This window comes from Pterocles gutturalis, unplaced genomic scaffold (genome assembly GCF_000699245.1).
Source record: "Pterocles gutturalis isolate BGI_N339 unplaced genomic scaffold, ASM69924v1 scaffold27436, whole genome shotgun sequence".
In the NCBI taxonomy this organism is placed as follows: Eukaryota; Metazoa; Chordata; class Aves; order Pterocliformes; family Pteroclidae; genus Pterocles; species Pterocles gutturalis.
Genome location: NW_010103839.1, coordinates 20593 through 37618, shown reverse-complemented (window position 1 = coordinate 37618; position 17026 = coordinate 20593). Strand labels below are relative to the sequence as shown.

Here is a 17026-nt window from a genome sequence, read left to right as displayed (position 1 = left end):
GCAGGAATGGCATGGACCAAGGGTTAACCAAGTTCAGAGGACCCCCTTGCAGATCCAATTAGCACAAACCCCCGTAAGCTTAAAGAAACAAGTTCTTCACATGCTTATAGCTCGACATGTTCATGGTTTTACTGGGTCTATGGAAACTATGAGGGCATCTGATTGCTGTGTGGATTTATGTCTGTGTGTTACAAGAGCAGCAGTTTCTACATCCATACCTCAGTACCAACACACAGGCTGCCACCAAGGAGTAAGCCAGGAGGGTCCCGATGGACATGAGATCCACAAGATCTTTCAAGTCGAAGAGAAAGGCCATAACAGCTGTAGGAGGAGAGGAAGGTGAGAAAGGGAAGAAAAATCAGTAACACAGCAGAACATGCACATCTCAGGAGCATTAATGGCAATGCAGCACACGTGTGACTGGTGCTTAGGACTCGGTAGGCAAGCTTCAGCTGTTCTGAGATGGGAAGAGGCAGGACTTGGTGTGTGAATGCTCCGAGCCTCACAGGCTGTCCCAGCACAGCCTTATTAGCTGGAACCAGAGGAACAATTTACTACAGTAAACGCCAGGCTGTTTGTCCCATATGGGTATGTTCAGTCAACTACCAGCAGTGAGCAGGTGTTTAATCCACAGCCTCATTGCCAGAGTCCCCTGGCAAAGCCACAGCCCCTCTAAGGCTATAATTATCTCCTGGAAGTAGCTAGAGGGCATGGAGGATGGGCAGCACCTCACCCTGGTGTCCTGGCTGAGCTAGGGCGAAATCAGGCTTGCGCACACAATGGGACCAAGCATCAAGGTAGCATGCCTCATTATGGGAGCTTCCAAAAAAAAAAAAAAAAAAAAAAAAAGGTATAGACTGCCATCCACTAGTGATTTCTCTGCTTACACACTCTCACTGGGCAACTCCTCACTACAGACCTTTGCATAAAGGCCTTTAGAAGGAAAAGCAAGTAAGTGGAGGATGGACGCGATGGTCAGTCATTCAGGTGATGCCAGCAGTCATATGACAGTGCAGGGACCTCAGAGCTGAGTCTGGCTCAGTCTGTCCTCAGCACACCACCTGGAGCCCAGCAACCAACCCAACCTTCAAGCACAGCCAGCAAGTGCTGCCCCTGCAGCTTTGGGTGTGCTTTGGTCCTAGGTGCTATAAATGATGCTGAGGAGATCTGAATGGACTGCAAAGCAAGTTTTTTTACTTCTGTCTCTTTTTTTCCCAGTCTGGACTCAAGGCCACCTGAAGAGGAAGGTGCAAGAGAAGTAGCTGTGAGGAGGCTCTACGGGTCAGGTCCCAGCAGCAGTAGCTGAGCCCTTCCACAGAAGCTCAGAGTCCATGGCGGCAGTCTGGCAGCAACTACGCACCAAACTCAGCATGTTTTTTTACCGACGGCTCATCCTGCATTTGCAGCAGAAAGCAAAGAGGAAGCAGCAAGCTTCTCCTCTTTGCTAGGCACTGCGAGGGAGGAACAAAGCAGCTGCAAGAATAGGGTAGGCCGCTCATCCTTGCCGTCTGGAAGGTTTAATTCCCATATTCCTGGGGGCCAGAAGAAGGAAGGGGAGGATGGGATGGCTGCCAGCTGTAACTAACTGATTAACAAATGCCTGTGCCACAGGGGCCATCTGCCTGTCTCCGGCTGCTCTGGTGTCTTCCACTGAGCTGTGACCCACAGGCGGTGCGGTGTCTTCAGCCAAGCCAGGCCAACAGCCACAAGGATGCTGGGGCACCGCTGGCTGCCACCTGGCAGGGGGTTAATTATTTTTAAGGCCAGGAGAGCACCCAGGGAGCAGATCAAGGCAATTCTTGGCATGAAAGAGGATGTCAGCAATAAGCTCTGAGAAAGACAGACAGGCACACAGCAAGCTATTCACGCTCACCCAGCCCCTCCAGGGCATGTCCTGGAAAGCCAGGGCACACTCTGGGAACTCGTGCGGTGCAATACATCCGATTAGTAAGTGGGCTAGAGTCTGACTTATCTGCCCCTACGATGAGCTTTCTCTTCTTTCCATGCATTTGTGTAAGTCTTTGGATCTTACCTGCAACGGCCCCTGATGTCACTGTTGCAATTATTGGAGTTTTTCTCTTCTCACTGACTTTTGCCAAAAATTTAAAGAGAAGTCCATCTTCTGCCATAGCATAAATTATTCGAGGCATCGGAAACATGGAGCCAAGGAGACTAAGGGCACAGAAGGGGGAAATAATCTACTTATATCACCTCCTGCTGAGCACAGACACACAAAGGAAAGCAAGTTTATGGCAATATAAACACAGAACAGGTGGCTTTCCTTCACTTCAGCTTCTCCTTCAAGGGCTCCCTCTGCATACCCATGTTCCTGATAGCTGGCAACTGACGTGAAGCTCTGAGATTCTGGATACCTGAACTTAGCCATGGGGCATGAAAACAGACTAACTTTCAGGCAGCAAAACAGCCATAACTTCTGAGCCTCTGCGAGTTGCTCACCTAAATGAGTATGTCTAAGTTGATCTGAAAGAATAGGTCTCCCAAGTGCAGAAGAACATGACATAGTTTGCCTCCAGCTGGCCCTGACTCCCACCCAGATGGCTGTTCTGCAGGCAACCTGCAGACCAAGGGCCCTGGATATGGTAAGCCCCATACACTCGTGAAGATGCACCCTGTACTACCCGACACAAATCTGCTCTCCACCCAGCAGGCCAGGATGTCTTGTGAGCAAACCATGCTTGCACTGTGGAGTTGCCTCGATAATTTAGTCACTGAATCCAGATTTATATTCCAAAGAAGCACCTGCTGGGTCTGCTGCTAAGATGGGAGTTTCTGAAGTGACACTGGTCATGTGCATCTCTGAAATATATCACAGGGTTAAATCCTTGTCCTTTTGAAGTCAATAGGTCTGAATTTCATCCCTGGTCTCTGCTCCCTTGACCCAAAGGAACACAATGAAGATAAAGCCCTGACATGCACCATTTTTTAAAGGAGCTGGAGATACACGTTTGCCTTGAGAGATATATAAAGGAAGAGCAGAGTCTCACCTCGTAGAAAGTGCACACAAGGAACCAACAGCCACCGCGTAATTGGCTCCATCCCAACCCACATATTTAAAGGCATTGGGTAAAGGGCTATTGGTATCCAGCTGGTAGTAAGGCATCATGAGCGTCAGGGCAGCTGACACGCCAAAATAAGCCACAAAGCAGATGAGCAGAGATGCCACGATGCCAATAGGAATGGCCTTCTGAGGGTTTTTCACCTCCTCACCTAGAAGAAAGAAATTTAAATATCAGCTAAACGATAGAGTAAGAACTATATCCGAACCTAGGGCATGCTGGCTGAGGCTTTCAGAGGCTTCGTGGGCAGTGAGGCGTTGGCTGACTGTGACACTGCTGATGGTCTGCCCCATCCACTTGGCAGACCACAGCCTGTTTGCTCCCACTTCTGCTGCTCCTGTGACTCCTGACAAACATTTGTGGAGGCCTTGTAAACTCAGGTACAGAAACAATGTGGATTATAAATAGTCCTTTCCTCAAAAAGGACTATTTTTACCTCCAATTACTCCTGCTATCCCACTGGTAGTGCAGCCCCAAGAAGAGTTCGATGATCACAAATGATGGGACAAGAAATTATTGTACTGTTGTAGGGCAAATCCTTGGGTGACCATTTCAGTTAGCATCTCCACCAGAACTACTACACAGTGAAAATGCACCATAGGCGCCCAGTTCCAGGGAAAGGCAGACTTTGCACAGCACCTGGAAATCATACAGATCTTTGGAAATTCCTTTTAAAAAAAAGGACTTCCTCTAGTTTTAATGGAAAATTTTCAACAACCAAGTTGGGACAAATGTGTAAAAAAAAAAAAACCACCTCAAAATTCAGGCCCTGATTAATTAAAAAACAGCTTTGAGCCTTCCCTGTCCTGCAGAGCTGCTCTTGGACAGCAAGAGCTCCGGAGGTTTGGCATTTCAGGTGGATGAACTGATAAGCAGAGACCCATATACCTATAAGTCAAATGTGCTTCTCCTCCAAAGAGAGGCTCTGGGGCTGGCTGGAGTAATCGAGCCAGCACTTCTGAAACTCCTTGGAACAAGAGGCAGTACTGCTTTATCTGTCTTTGTGATGATCTCCTCCTCCTTTTGCTCCAGCTTTGAAGCAACTCAGTTCTTGACAAATGTGAAATTAAGGATAATCCCTCCTTTCTCCAGGGAACTGAGGTTCTTCTTAGCCAGGAGAAATATGACAATGCTGATGGTTTCTCTCTCAGAAGGAGATCTCTGAACCTTTGCAGATAAAAACTTCCCCTTATTTTGAGGCATAGTTTTAGGCTGCAGATGACTCCCCAGAGACTCCCTCTTTCTCTGGCTCTTTAAATACTCCAAGCCAGTGGAACTTCTTCAGCTGAAGGCACTGAATAACCCTACTCCAGAATAACCTGTTGATTAAAGCATCATCTGGAGCTAGAGGTTCAAACTTCAGTAGTCATACAAGGCATCTGAAGCTCGGCCTTCCCTGTTTGCCTGACTGGTAAAGCTGGACATGTTCTCTGCGGAGCCTGACCTGGCTAGTGTCATCAGTAACCATCCATGAGACTGGGCTCTGCCAGCAAAGAAGGGAAAAAACTCCTTTTGTGCGTTATACGGTCTAGCTGCTTGCCACAGCAGCTAAAAGTCAACACTCAGGCACCCAGGGACTTGGATTGGATGTACTCAGCACTTTGACTATTAGGAGCAGCTGAGCCAAAAATACATTTTGAGCTCAGGTTCAGAGGGATGATGAATGCAGTGCCCTGACTTACTCATTATCTGTGCTGTGCAACGTTACTGAAAGCCAATCTACCAGCAACCAGGTTCATAACCAGAATGAAGACATCTTCCCTCTTACCTGTAGTAGCAATACAGTCAAATCCCACGAAAGCATAAAAACAGGTGGCTGCTCCCGAGAGGACTCCTTTCCATCCATAGGGCATAAAACCTCCAACACCGTAGAGCTTTTCTTCCTGTGTTTGACTAAAAGGCATGGCACTGGGTTAGAAGTCATCCTGCCTAGGTGACAGTAACAAAACTATTCATATACCTCATAGCAAAATCTGAAGCTGGATTTCAAATGAACACACTCTCCCTCCCACCTGCTAGCATACAAATACCAGGCAAAATGCTAAGCCCTGCTCACTGCTGAGCTTTGGACTGGCCTGCCACTGCCTGGGGAATGCATGCAATAAACATGGTTCATGGTTTGTTCCAACCACCTGTTTTTTAGGGCAGATAAAAATGTCTTGGCTAAGACAGGGAGAAAATAGCATGAACATTAAAAGTCCTCTCCTAATATTACTGCATGTGTGTAGATACACATATTCATTTCAACAAAAGCTTTTGAAAAAGCACTACATGTAATTCTGAAAACTGAAGACTGAGAAAAATGTAACCCATTCCTTTTTCACCTAAGATGAACTCAGATCTAAGTGTTGGTGTGTAGACATCAGAAAGCAATGCAGGGTGCCATGACTGTCTAAAATCCACTCAATCCTCCATTCTCAAATGCAAAATTCCCTGTGCCAAGTTCATACCGTGCTTGAAACCCTGAGGGAGAGGAGCCTGCATCCCTGATGCACGAAATGCTTTGCTGAGCCTCATCCAAAGTTCCTCCAAGGCAACAGACAGACCCCTACTGATCCCTGCACACTCTGGACCAGGCCTCCAGATCCATGTGCCTGTGTTGCACCATGTATAACACACCCTTCAGTTCAAGTGACTTAGGTCAATTTTTCAGAGAAAAGCTGTTGTAAAGATGAATTAATGCAATTAAATTAAAGTAAATCCCAAACCTGCAAGTCTTATCAGGTGTAAGCATCTGAACTGTCTTGTCATAGCTCTGTTGAGACTTAGATGAAAACTGGCCTGTTATTTGCAAAAATAGCACAACCTAAATGTGGATTACTCTGGAAATAATTATAAAGTAAAGTAAACCCCAGACAGATTTTACAAGAATAGTAAGTGCTACAGGTCAAAGTTACACTTTGAAGCTATTGTACTAATTGCTCCTAGCATGGGAATAGCAGTAAGGAAGGAGGAGGGACTTTTCCTATAGAAAAGGATCACAGCGGACTGAATTTTGCAGAGAGGCTCAATAAGCAGCTTCTACATGAGCTAGACTTGACCCCTGCAACATTTATGAATCTCTCCACTTTTTGCCAAACTGTGCTTCCTTGCAGGACAGTATAAAGGGTTTAGATAGCAAGCCAGAACTGAGTTGATGTACATGGAGATATTTAAAGGCCCTCATTCTTTGTTGTACAGTCTCAAGCAAAAATGAACAGCTTCCTATCACTGGCAACCCTTGTAAGCTCCTTAATTTTGATCTTGTATAGGAAGACAGGATTTTGGCCAAGTAGCAAAATGCCATTAAAAATTAACGTTATATGCTTGCTGCAATGCATTAAAATCATCTGCAGCTTGCCTTCATCTTACTGAGGCGTTTGGGACAAGGTCTCCAAAAGGTACAATGGTGCCCCAACAGTAGTGCCTAAGTGTCCACAGAAACTACAGAGCTATACCTGGTCATGGCTTCATACACGCACCAGAGCCAGCTTGGTGTAGCCTTGTGTAGGAGGCTGTCTAAAAAGCTCTTTTCTCTCAAATTTGGATGGCATATTGGTCATGAGGCTGGAAATGGACAGTTCTGCAGCAAGGCCCACGCTGACACAGTGTACCTCCTAGCAGTTTCAGCCCGTCAGCACAAGCTGCTTTCAGCGAACACCCACCAAAACCAGCTTTGCCTCCAAGGCATTTGGCAAAGGAGAGAGCCAGCCCATTCACTGGTTTTCTAAATCACTCCACAACCCCCCCAAAAACTTGCCATTGAAAATGCATCCATTTCAGAGCTGAGAAGAAAAGATCCAACCTACTTGTCTCCGTAAATGCTGTGGCTGGTGTTGTAAATGTCCTGTTCAGTCAGCTGCCAGTTTTTAATAGAACCTTTCACAAAGCCAGAGACCATGACGAATCCAAGGACGAGGATGTTGATGCAGGTGAACACTTTGTTCACCAGGGCAGATTCCTTCACACCAAAAATTAGAAGCCCTGGGAAAAAAATGGCAGATAGGCAGTCAGGTATTTTGCCACCAGCAGCAGGCACTGGGGGCTTGCAGAGGTAGCCCAGCTCTGTCCATGCTGTTCTGTCCAAGTTGTCACACCTCGTTTCTCCACAAAGCCAAGTAGGTCAGGATTAACTCACCCAGAAGTAGGACAGGGACTCCAGCCCAGACATTACTACTGCAGGATGTGACACACCTTCCCACCCAGCACGGCCATTTGGCATGTGCCCTGGTGAAGTGCTCTGCTAACACAGACAAGCTGCTTCCAGCACTTTCAACGCCAGCTCTGGCCACCTCATGGTGCTATGCTGTGCCACCTAGACACAGCCTCAAATTCCACACACAGAGCTAAAGAAAGCTCCCCAGGTTGTTCCTCATGAAGGAACACTGTCTTAGAGGTCTTGGCCACATGCAGAATTTATGAACAACATTCAACTTTCCTTAGAAGCAGAGGAAAATATGAGCCGGGACCAAATCCAGGAGGATGACCACTTCTAGCAAAAACACAGAAGAGGGTGGCATCTTGGGAATCCTGCTCGCATTTAGATCAGCGAGAGCTTTGCCAGTGAGTTCAGCAAGAGCAGGATTTCATCCTGTGGTCTTAAGAGCATCCACCTGAAGAAGAACATGTTTACAGGCTTTGGCAACCAGCATCTCTCTGGGGCACAGCTCAGCTTCTCAGAACGACAAGCTGGGGTAACTTGTGTTTGCTTTTCAGGTGCCTGATTTTCAACAACCCAAACCTTTAATTCAAATCTAAGAAGGCAGCTGAGGGAGAAGTAGAAAACATCACATGGGCCTGAAGGAGAAGAGATGCACAACAGGGTGTCCTTACTGCTACTCCAAGGCACTTCAAGAAGAGGGCAGCACCCTGTGCACTCACCTTTCCATCTTTTAAAATATGAAATAAGCTGAGACAGCCAAATCACAGAAGTGTTTGACAAAACTGCGTACCTGCCCAGGAAAACTTGTAAGGTACCTTGTAGAAATATGAAGCTGAAGACAGTAAAAGCAGAAGTATCTTGTGCTTATATTTTGGAATAAAGCTACTCATTCAGCAGCTTTCTGTAGAAAAGAATGGTTTGCATTTTTTATTAAAATCCAGGGAATCTGCTCAATGCAGAGGAATAAAGCCATCGGTAATCTGTATAATTTTATGCCTCAGTAGTGCTAAAGGGAGGAGTCCTAAATTTTGTAAATTGTATCCGAGGTGAAAGACTAGATTCTAATTTAAAACTAGAGCAGTTCCTATTACACAGAAATGAACAAAGAAGAAAATCTTCTCTCCCATTCAGATGTAGTTCTGAAAAGAGAGGGCTACTATTGAGTTCAGCAGTCCTCAACACAGTCCTAGATTCAAATACAAACCCAGATGCCAAAGCATCCCTTGCTTATGAAGCCTGTCCTCATGAGCATAGCTCACACTATGACACTGCCATCCTGATCAGGGTGGGAAATGTGGGGATAACCTGCTGGAGTGACACTGCAGCTTCTGCATTCTGGAAACCACAGACGGGTACACGAGAAGCATAATTTTTTAGATTTGCCTAAATTTGGCAAGACCCAGTTGGAGTAGAAGTGCAAGTTCAGAAGGATTTTAATTTTACAAATTTTCAAACATCTTCCAAATTCTGATCAAAGCCTTAGCACACTTTTAGAAAAAAAGAGGACCTGACTGTTTAAGACACGTTTATTTCTCTGGGGTCTTGCATTCACTGCTGCAAACTGTCCTGGTTTCAGCTGGGACAGAGTTAACTTTCTTCATAGTAGCTAGTAAGAGGCTGTGTTTTGGATTTATGCTGAGGAGAAGGCTGATAACACACTGATGTTTATAGTTGCTGCCAAGACAGCCAAGGACTTTCCAGCTTCTCTGCTGTGCCAGTGTCTGCAGGTGCAGGAGAAGCTGGGAGAGAGCACAGCTCCCAGTTACTAGCCTAGGATTTGACCTTAGGTTTAGGACTGAGACCCAACTTGGACAATGGTATATTCCATATCATGCACATCATGCCCAGGATATAGACGAGGGTCTGTCCAGAAGTTCTTCCTCTTGCTCCAGGTTTTCTCCCTCTGGGTCACGCCTCTCTCAGGGTTGTCGTCTCAGTCTCTTGGACACTCAGGCTGTTATCTCTGTTCTGGGATTGGAGTTTCGGGACTCTCCCTGCTCCAGGATCATTAACCAGGAATGGGCTGAGCCTTGGTCATTGGGTGGTAAGCAGTATCACTGTGTATCACTTATTTGTATATTTGTATGTATTACCTTTATTATTATTTTTTTTTATTTTATAGTAGTTACTAAATTGTTCTTATCTCAACCCACGAGCCTCTTTTCCCTTTACCCCTTAATTCTCTCCCCCATCCTTGCGCGTGGGGAGGGTGAGCGAGCGGCTGTTGTGGTGTTTGGCTGCTAGCCAGGGGTGTAAAACCAGGACAAGACTAAAGCCCATATGTATTTAAAAAAAAAAAACCAAAACAGTAGTACATAAGGTTGTTACTGAGTCCCATGTTTTTTCTCACTTTCCAGGCTCAAGGCACTGAAAACTGGCAGATCATCAAAGGGGGAAAAAGGTTGATAAATCAACAGAATTAAACTCTTGTGTAATAGGATTTGTAGAGGGATTAAACTTCCATACCTGATTGAGGATAACAAGTCATCTTTTCTTTTCCTCCTTATACAAAATTTGATTGAAGGTTTTAAAAGTGCCTCAAAAAATATCGAGAATCCTCCCCTCTAATTAAAAACCTTGTAAACAGGCTATGCCCTGTGCTAACTCCACAGCAGCTATATAGGTCAATCCAACACTTGTAGCAAAGAAAGAGTCCTTAATATGTTGTCCAAAATAAATCAGGACTTCGTGCCTATTCCAAAAGCAAACAATGAAATTACAGAAGGAGGTCCAAGACTCACAAACCCCTCCAAGGTTTTACCTGTTAGGATGACGATTATCAGCACAGCAAAGATGTCTGGGTATTTTGCTAGCACTCCGGGAGCATCCATCGTCATGTACTTTTTACAAAATTCTTCAATGTGCTGGCCTATGATTTCATCAAACGTTGCACTCCAGGCTCTGGCCACACTCGAGGTTCCTGCCAGAGGACAGAAAGGATGCAGATCACCCTTTGTGGCTGGCACATGTTCCAAACAGGGGGCACCTTGCATGGCTTTTTACCATGGAGGGCCTCAAAGCAACCTTGCATGCACTTCCTGGGTGCTGGGAGCAGCCTTTCCTCTGCAGATCCAGCCCACAGCCTATATTCATTCCTGGCATCTGCTTTGATGGTAACACACACAGGTGGTGGCTCTCAGACTCCTACTCAGCTGATGATATTAAAAAAAAATAATCCTTATAGTGTTTTGGCTTCTTAGCAAATCTCGACTTTGCCTTAAGATACAGCCTAGACTGACTTTTTCCTTACACCCCAAGCAGCCTGAACTTCCCCCATATCTGGGGACTTCTGCTACTAGAGAGGTCCGAGTCTCTTTCCCATACCAGCAGAAATCCCCAGCAGCCCCGGCCAGGTGAGTGCAGCCCAGGCAGAGGGACCTTACGGAAGCCAGCCGGCCTCCAGCAGCACAATGCCTGGATCACAGCACTCACCCAGCTCTGCAAGTTCTGCGCTCCAGCAACTCCAACCTCTGGTGCTAGAGCATCTGAGCAGGATAAAGACTCAGATATAATTTACAAGTTATCTGAGCAGAAGTCAGCCTATTGCAGGACACTGGCGATGATGCCAGCAAGCAGTGCGACTCCTGCCTGCAGAAAGTGCTTAGACTTCCCCCTGCGTGGCCGCTGTTTGCTATGGTTCCTGAGCACCAAACCATGCACAGCTTGCTGGGGTAAGAACTGATGCTAGGGTCTCCAGATGACCAAGTCTGGAACATTGTCTGGGCCAGAAGAGTCATTTCAGAGAACTGAAATAGTAACAACAAAAAGCTACTATCAAACAGTGAGAGCATTGTGTAAAGTAAGTAGGTTTGGGTAATAGCCAGCTTCTCCCTCTCCTGTGTTAAAAGTGGCTATTGTTATACTCACAACGTCTTATACAGTACACTATATCTAACAGCATCTAATTGAATGATATAATTACTACTGTACATAATTACCTAGTTAAAAAAAGAGGTTGGTTTGCTTTCAGCTTGTAGAGCAGTTTCTCAGAGGACACCGTCAGGAGCCCTCTTCTACCCAGAACAGTTTGTCCTGACACACTTACTTGCGGGCGGCTGCTCATGTCCCAGCTCCGGCACCTGCAGTCATGTCACACAATGTCCCTGCTTACCCGCAGCTAAACCTCTGCAGCAGCTGTGGGTAGTGCCTGCAGCAAAGCTGGGAACGCTCACCGCCCCAATCCAGCTCTGCAACAGTGTAAAAATAAGGTGCAGAACAGACCTGTTTGCAGACTGTTCTGTTCGCTGAGACAGCAAAGTGCACAGTGAGAATGCTTTTAAAGGGGTGGGACATCAGTGCCATCAATTTAATCTTGAAAAACTCCAAAAGTTATTGTATGCCACATTACAGTTTTCCAGCTTAACTTTGGCATGATTTGATACTTTCTTTAGTGCTATTTTTTTTGTCTTAGCTCTAATATTTCATGTTCTAGGACTGGAACAACCAGTTCCTGCAAGCATTATATTAGATCACAGTTGCTTGGATGCCAGTTCCATGTAACTATCAGCCATTTATCCTGAACCCTCTATAACTAACAGCCTTGAGGGAGCGGGGGGAATCTGACATTCTTCCAACACTGCAACCTGGATAATATCTTACTGTTGCTAGAGAGCACAATGCTCAGCTTGTATCCAGGAGAATTTACTAGTTCTGGGTCAGTATGACCTGTCAGAACTGAGCTGGCTCCTGCCTGCAGCACGTGGCTCCCAGGAGAGCTGCTGAGCTCAGGTGCAGGGCTTGCTGCAGGAACAGGCACAGGCTGGGAGGTCCCCACGTGCCCCAACAAACCCCAGCAGCAGCTACTTGCCAGGGATGCCGTTACTCATCCTACTGCCAGCTCCCATCAGCTTCCAGTTCCCAAAATGCTTCCCACAATCTGGCATGGTTTCCCAAACCCACATCATCCCCAAAGAAAGTTCACACCAGATCCTGGTCCTGGACGCCTTCTTCTGTCTAGACCATGACAAATCAGTTGCACACCCATTTTTGTTTGTCACCTACCTCCAAGGCCCCACACCAGTCTTCCCTCAAGCCAAGCCATTTCAGTGAATTACAAGCTATTGGCCATCCACCTCAGGACCTCAGGATTTCTTTTTCCAACCCCACAATACTTTCTGAACAGATGACTGAGAACCTCAGTGTGAAAACACCAAGCTGGCCAAGCCACTTACAGATGCAAGCTCCCACCGCCCCGCCTGGTTTCAGTGACACTGCTCGGCACTTTCTGCAGCACAACAGAGTAAAAAATTTGCCTTCTGCCCCTATCAACCCCCAGCTCTGAACTGCAGACTGTGACTGACAACGTATCTTTCTCCTCCACACCCCTGAAGCTGCTGGGAGTTGCTCTTGCTCACAAGAGGGGCAGTTAGCACAGGGAGAAAGGCTGGGTAAGAAGATAAAGAAAAGAGATCTGCTACAGCTCACATCCTCCCCCGGTTTTTTTCCTGCTTAGCCACCCTTCCTCCCAAATGATGAGGAAGCCAGTTGCAAACATGCATTTTTGTCACAGGACTGAATTAAAAGTAACAAATTTGTGTGAGAATCACACTCATGGATAATATCTACTCAGTTGTTACTGATTTTTCTGCCTTGTGATAATGCATCAAGCAGTCAACTGAAATAAAAACTGAGGTAGTGATTCAAAAGCCATTATGACAGGACAAAAAAATCTCATAAATACCAGTCTCACATCAGGTCCTGGGAGTGTAATACTCATCATGTAAATATTTTCACTGTGCATTTGCAGAATCAGGGTTCGGGACGGTATCCATGGCTATTCCAGCCATTTTGGTGGTCCAGTATCATGGTGGGAAGGGCCCCATAACTAACTAGATGAGGAGCATGAAGGAGACAATTTATCATTAACTTTCTGGAACAGAAGATAAATCACCAAGAAGTCTGTTCAATTTTTCAACATGTAGCCTAAGCAGAGTCCATTTTAGAAGTCTGGAGGAAATTATATGCTTACTTTATTTAAAAAGTATTTTTATCCCCTCCCTGCAACAAACTTGATTCATAAAAGAACCGCAGGATTCAGACTTCCTAAGGGGGTGAGTTTAATTGACTCTGGCTGGCTTTTCATCTTCTCATTTCTTCTAAAAAAAAAAAAATAAAAAAAGGAGGAGTAGGAAAAGGTTTCAGGTAGCACACAGAACAGAGCCCGCACGGTCTCAGACAAGCAGCTGCTATGTCACTACATAGTTCTTGGTATGATCTTACCCTCCCCAGCACCATGGGAACTAATCTCCAAGGTAACATTTACACATCCTGTAAAATGTAGTTAAAACCCCCCTCCCTTTAATAATTTAGCATAACATTGGTTTTCATTTTAACTAGTAAGTCTTCATCCTCAACTGGTAAGTTGCTTGCAGCCTTCATTACAGGCATGATGACAAGCAGCATGCCCAGAATGTGCTTGAAAAGACACGAATCCTTAATGAGTAAAGTGTGGCTTAGTTTTGGTGTATCAGCTGAGTTGTACAGAGCTTGATCCAAGGCCTCTCCCAGCAGGAGTCAGGGGCTTAGAGGGGATTTGGTTTGAACGTTTCAGAGACCGTGAACCTGTAAATCACCCTAAGCTTAATCCTGCAGTCATTCATGACACAAAACTCTGATCTCCAGATACTTTAAACAGGTCTCAAAGGGACCAGAAATTAATCCTTGATCAGTCAAGAGTGCAGATGATACAGTGTAAAAGCATCCTTCCATCAGTGGCTTCTTCCTCAGTGGAGGAAATGCACTTTTGCCCCCTCCCAAGTGTGCATCAGCCAGGGGCTGCCAAAGGGATGACACAGAGATTCAGAGGAAGTCGCTGCCGCAACAATCCAGCTTCAGGACAAACTCTCAACCACCGCACACCTCTCACCTCACTGACTGACAGAAGCCACCAACACACCCTGCAGACAAGTCCTGAAATCCTTGATGAGTGCTAGAGTGCAGCATCTATTTTCTAACAGCAACACAGGCACCCAAACAAGGCTGATCTTCCAAACAAGGCTGCCATCGCAGACTAAAACTAGGGTCTCACAGCACACCCACTGTACTTACCAATAACATAGGAGAGGATTAAATTCCACCCTGTGATGAAGGCCCACAGCTCGCCCACAGTCACGTAGCTGTAGAGATAAGCTGATCCTGTCTTAGGAACTCGAGCACCAAATTCTCCATAGCAGAGTCCGGCCAGCACTGAAGCCAAGGCAGCAATCAAGAATGAGATAACAATGGCAGGTCCTGCGTTTTCCCGTGCCACAGCTCCAGCCAGTACATAGACACCTGCACCCAAAGTGCTGCCTACACCCAGAGCCACCAAATCGAACGTGTTGAGGCATCGTGAGAGCCGACTGTCTTCTCGAGTGCAGTCCACGTTTTTCCGGCGAAGAAGCTGGTTTCCAAAATTGATAATTTTCTGGCACTCCATCTTTGTGTTTGGGCCTGCAAGAAAGATGCTGCCATCATTACCTGGACCAGGACACCCCCGAAACAGCTCCACTGTGCTGCTATAGCCCTGTTACGTTTCAACAAACAAATCTTCCCACTTTCCACCTTTTTACATGGCAAAGCATCTCCTTCAGCATTTTACCTAAGCTTATCACAGGAAATTAAAACAAACAAAACCAAAGCATTTTCTGCTTCCCGCTCCCAGTCAGGCTGCAAAGCCTGGATGACCCTAGGAGAGACCTGGCACTCCAGCCCAGCTCCTATCCTGCTCCACAACCACCCAGCCCACAGACAAGTGGTCAAGCCAAAAACACAAAGCCCATCTTTCAGATTTCAGAGCAGTTTTCCTGGGCTGAGAATTAAAAAAATGACAAATATATATAGAGATATATATATATATTTGTTAAGTCTCAGGGCGAACTAAGTGAGCATTACATCCCAGAATAAGGTACCACACATGCTGCTCTCCTAGAGCACAACAGAACCACGTGCCACAGTCAGTGCCGCTGTCTGCAGTCAAACAGACCTCCTGGGACATTTCCCCTCTAAGCTCCAGCTCCAGCCACAGGCTGCCGTTGCCTACAACTACACAGGCTGAAACTGGTATAACTTCGGAAAAAGGACATGCAGAATCGAGTTTTATTTGATTACACAGAGGCAAAGGCTCAAGCTATTTTGAATTCACAACGACTAAAGTGAGAGCACAGTGGGGTTTCCTAACTTCCCCATCCTGCCCAGGGCAGAAGCACTGCAGGAGGAGGGAGTTTAAGGAAACCCTGGGGCAGGGTTTCCAGCTGTGGTCCCATTTCAGCAACTGCACTATACCAGTATATAGACCTGCTAGCATTGCCAAAGAGCAGCACGCAGTGACTTCAGCATGCGAGCAGCTCAGATGCAGCTCCCCTGCTTGGGACTTTATGATGGGATTAGAAGCACGGTAAAGCAAACCACTCTCTGTGGAGGGATCCCTTAGGAAATCCTTCTGGAGTTTCTCTTCCCCTGATAGACATACCTTGCAGTGCTACACCGTGGGAAGATTTTGCTATGCAACTCATCCAGCCTACAAATTCAACCATCTGCATAGGTGTCCACCTAACACAGACAGGAACACCACTCGTGAAAAGCTACAACTGATCAAGCCAATATGGCCAGCAGTGGGGCCAGCTCCCCGAAGACACCCATGGAACCAGTGCCATTAGGGAGACTGTCCCATCAAGATTTGTCCTTGGACACAGCCTGGGTATGGAACTTTTGTCTTCCTCTTTCTGAAAAAAAATTAAGTATTTTGCTTCAAAATTGTCCTTGCCTTTAGAGAGCAGCTAGAAGGCTCCTCTTCACAGCATTACCTGAATCCATAAGCACAGCGTTAGAAGGAATTTCTTGCTTTTTCCACTGCCAAGTCTAGCCCCAGCTGCCACAGGGAAACATGGCGCAACATCCGGCCTTCCCTTAAAAATTTCTAGGTGCCTTATCTCCACCAACACTCCTCTACAGTCCAGCCAAAATGCTTTAGTAGATAGCATCTACTCACATGTTCTTGTGCCCAGAATAGCTTTTCCCCACTCAGGTGGTTACCCTAGTGTACCTTCAGAGATCAGTCATAACCTCTCAGCCTTCATTTTGTGCAGGTAAGCAATCCAAGCCCCAAAGACACGGGCATTCCCTTGCCCTGTCTGCAGCTGTTCACTTCTGAGCCACTCTGAACAGCAGTATATCCCATTAGCACCCTTCTACTTGTTGGATTAAGAGGAACCACCAGAAGAAGCAACAAGAGCATCCCAAGAGCAACCACTAAGAACTCCAGTGGGTATCTCCTCTGTCAGTGTCTGATTTCCTCTCCCAGTCCCTGACTTCTCACTAAAAAGTCCTTTTTGCACTGTGCCAGTTTCCTACTAGTCCTCATTTTCTTAAATAACTTCCTGTGTGGCACTCCATCAAAAACTTTACTCAACATAAAGAAGAGCTATCATTCTTCCCTTTAACCTTAAAAATAAAAAAAGAAAAACAATGGTCCTCCACTTTCCCTGTGCCTCTTATCAAATAAAACTGTTAGGTGAATCTGCCAGTCTTCCATAGGTAAACTCAACTTATCTCTTCGCTTTTCCCCAGTCAATGGGTACCACCTCCTACTCTGACAGAGGTTTCACTTTGATGGTTTAGCGCCGTTTTCACAGAATCACAGAATGTTAGAGATTGGAAGGGACCTCGAAAGATCATCTAGTCCAATCCCCCTGCCGGAGCAGGAACACCTAGATCAGATCACACAGGAATGCATCCAGGCGGGCTTTGAATGTCTCCAGAGAAGGAGACTCCACAACCTCTCTGGGCAGGTTCTTGCCCTGGTTCTTTCTGATTACTCATCCCTGACCAT

At 46.2% G+C, this 17026-nt stretch overlaps 1 protein-coding gene across 1 annotated transcript in view; it reads right to left on the bottom strand.

Moving 5' to 3' along the window:
- Positions 1 to 14653, bottom strand: part of SLC7A1 (solute carrier family 7 (cationic amino acid transporter, y+ system), member 1) — a 20515-nt gene extending 5862 nt beyond the window's left edge. The window contains exons 1-7 of the mRNA XM_010086868.1: positions 14266 to 14653; positions 9980 to 10138; positions 6866 to 7040; positions 4846 to 4970; positions 3006 to 3228; positions 2033 to 2172; positions 219 to 321 (exon numbers count right to left, since the gene is read on the bottom strand). Coding sequence (XP_010085170.1) covers positions 219 to 321; positions 2033 to 2172; positions 3006 to 3228; positions 4846 to 4970; positions 6866 to 7040; positions 9980 to 10138; positions 14266 to 14635 — 1295 coding nt within the window. The 5' untranslated portion in view covers positions 14636 to 14653. The remainder of the gene's footprint in view (positions 1 to 218; positions 322 to 2032; positions 2173 to 3005; positions 3229 to 4845; positions 4971 to 6865; positions 7041 to 9979; positions 10139 to 14265) is intronic.
- Positions 14654 to 17026: the final 2373 nt, after the last annotated feature.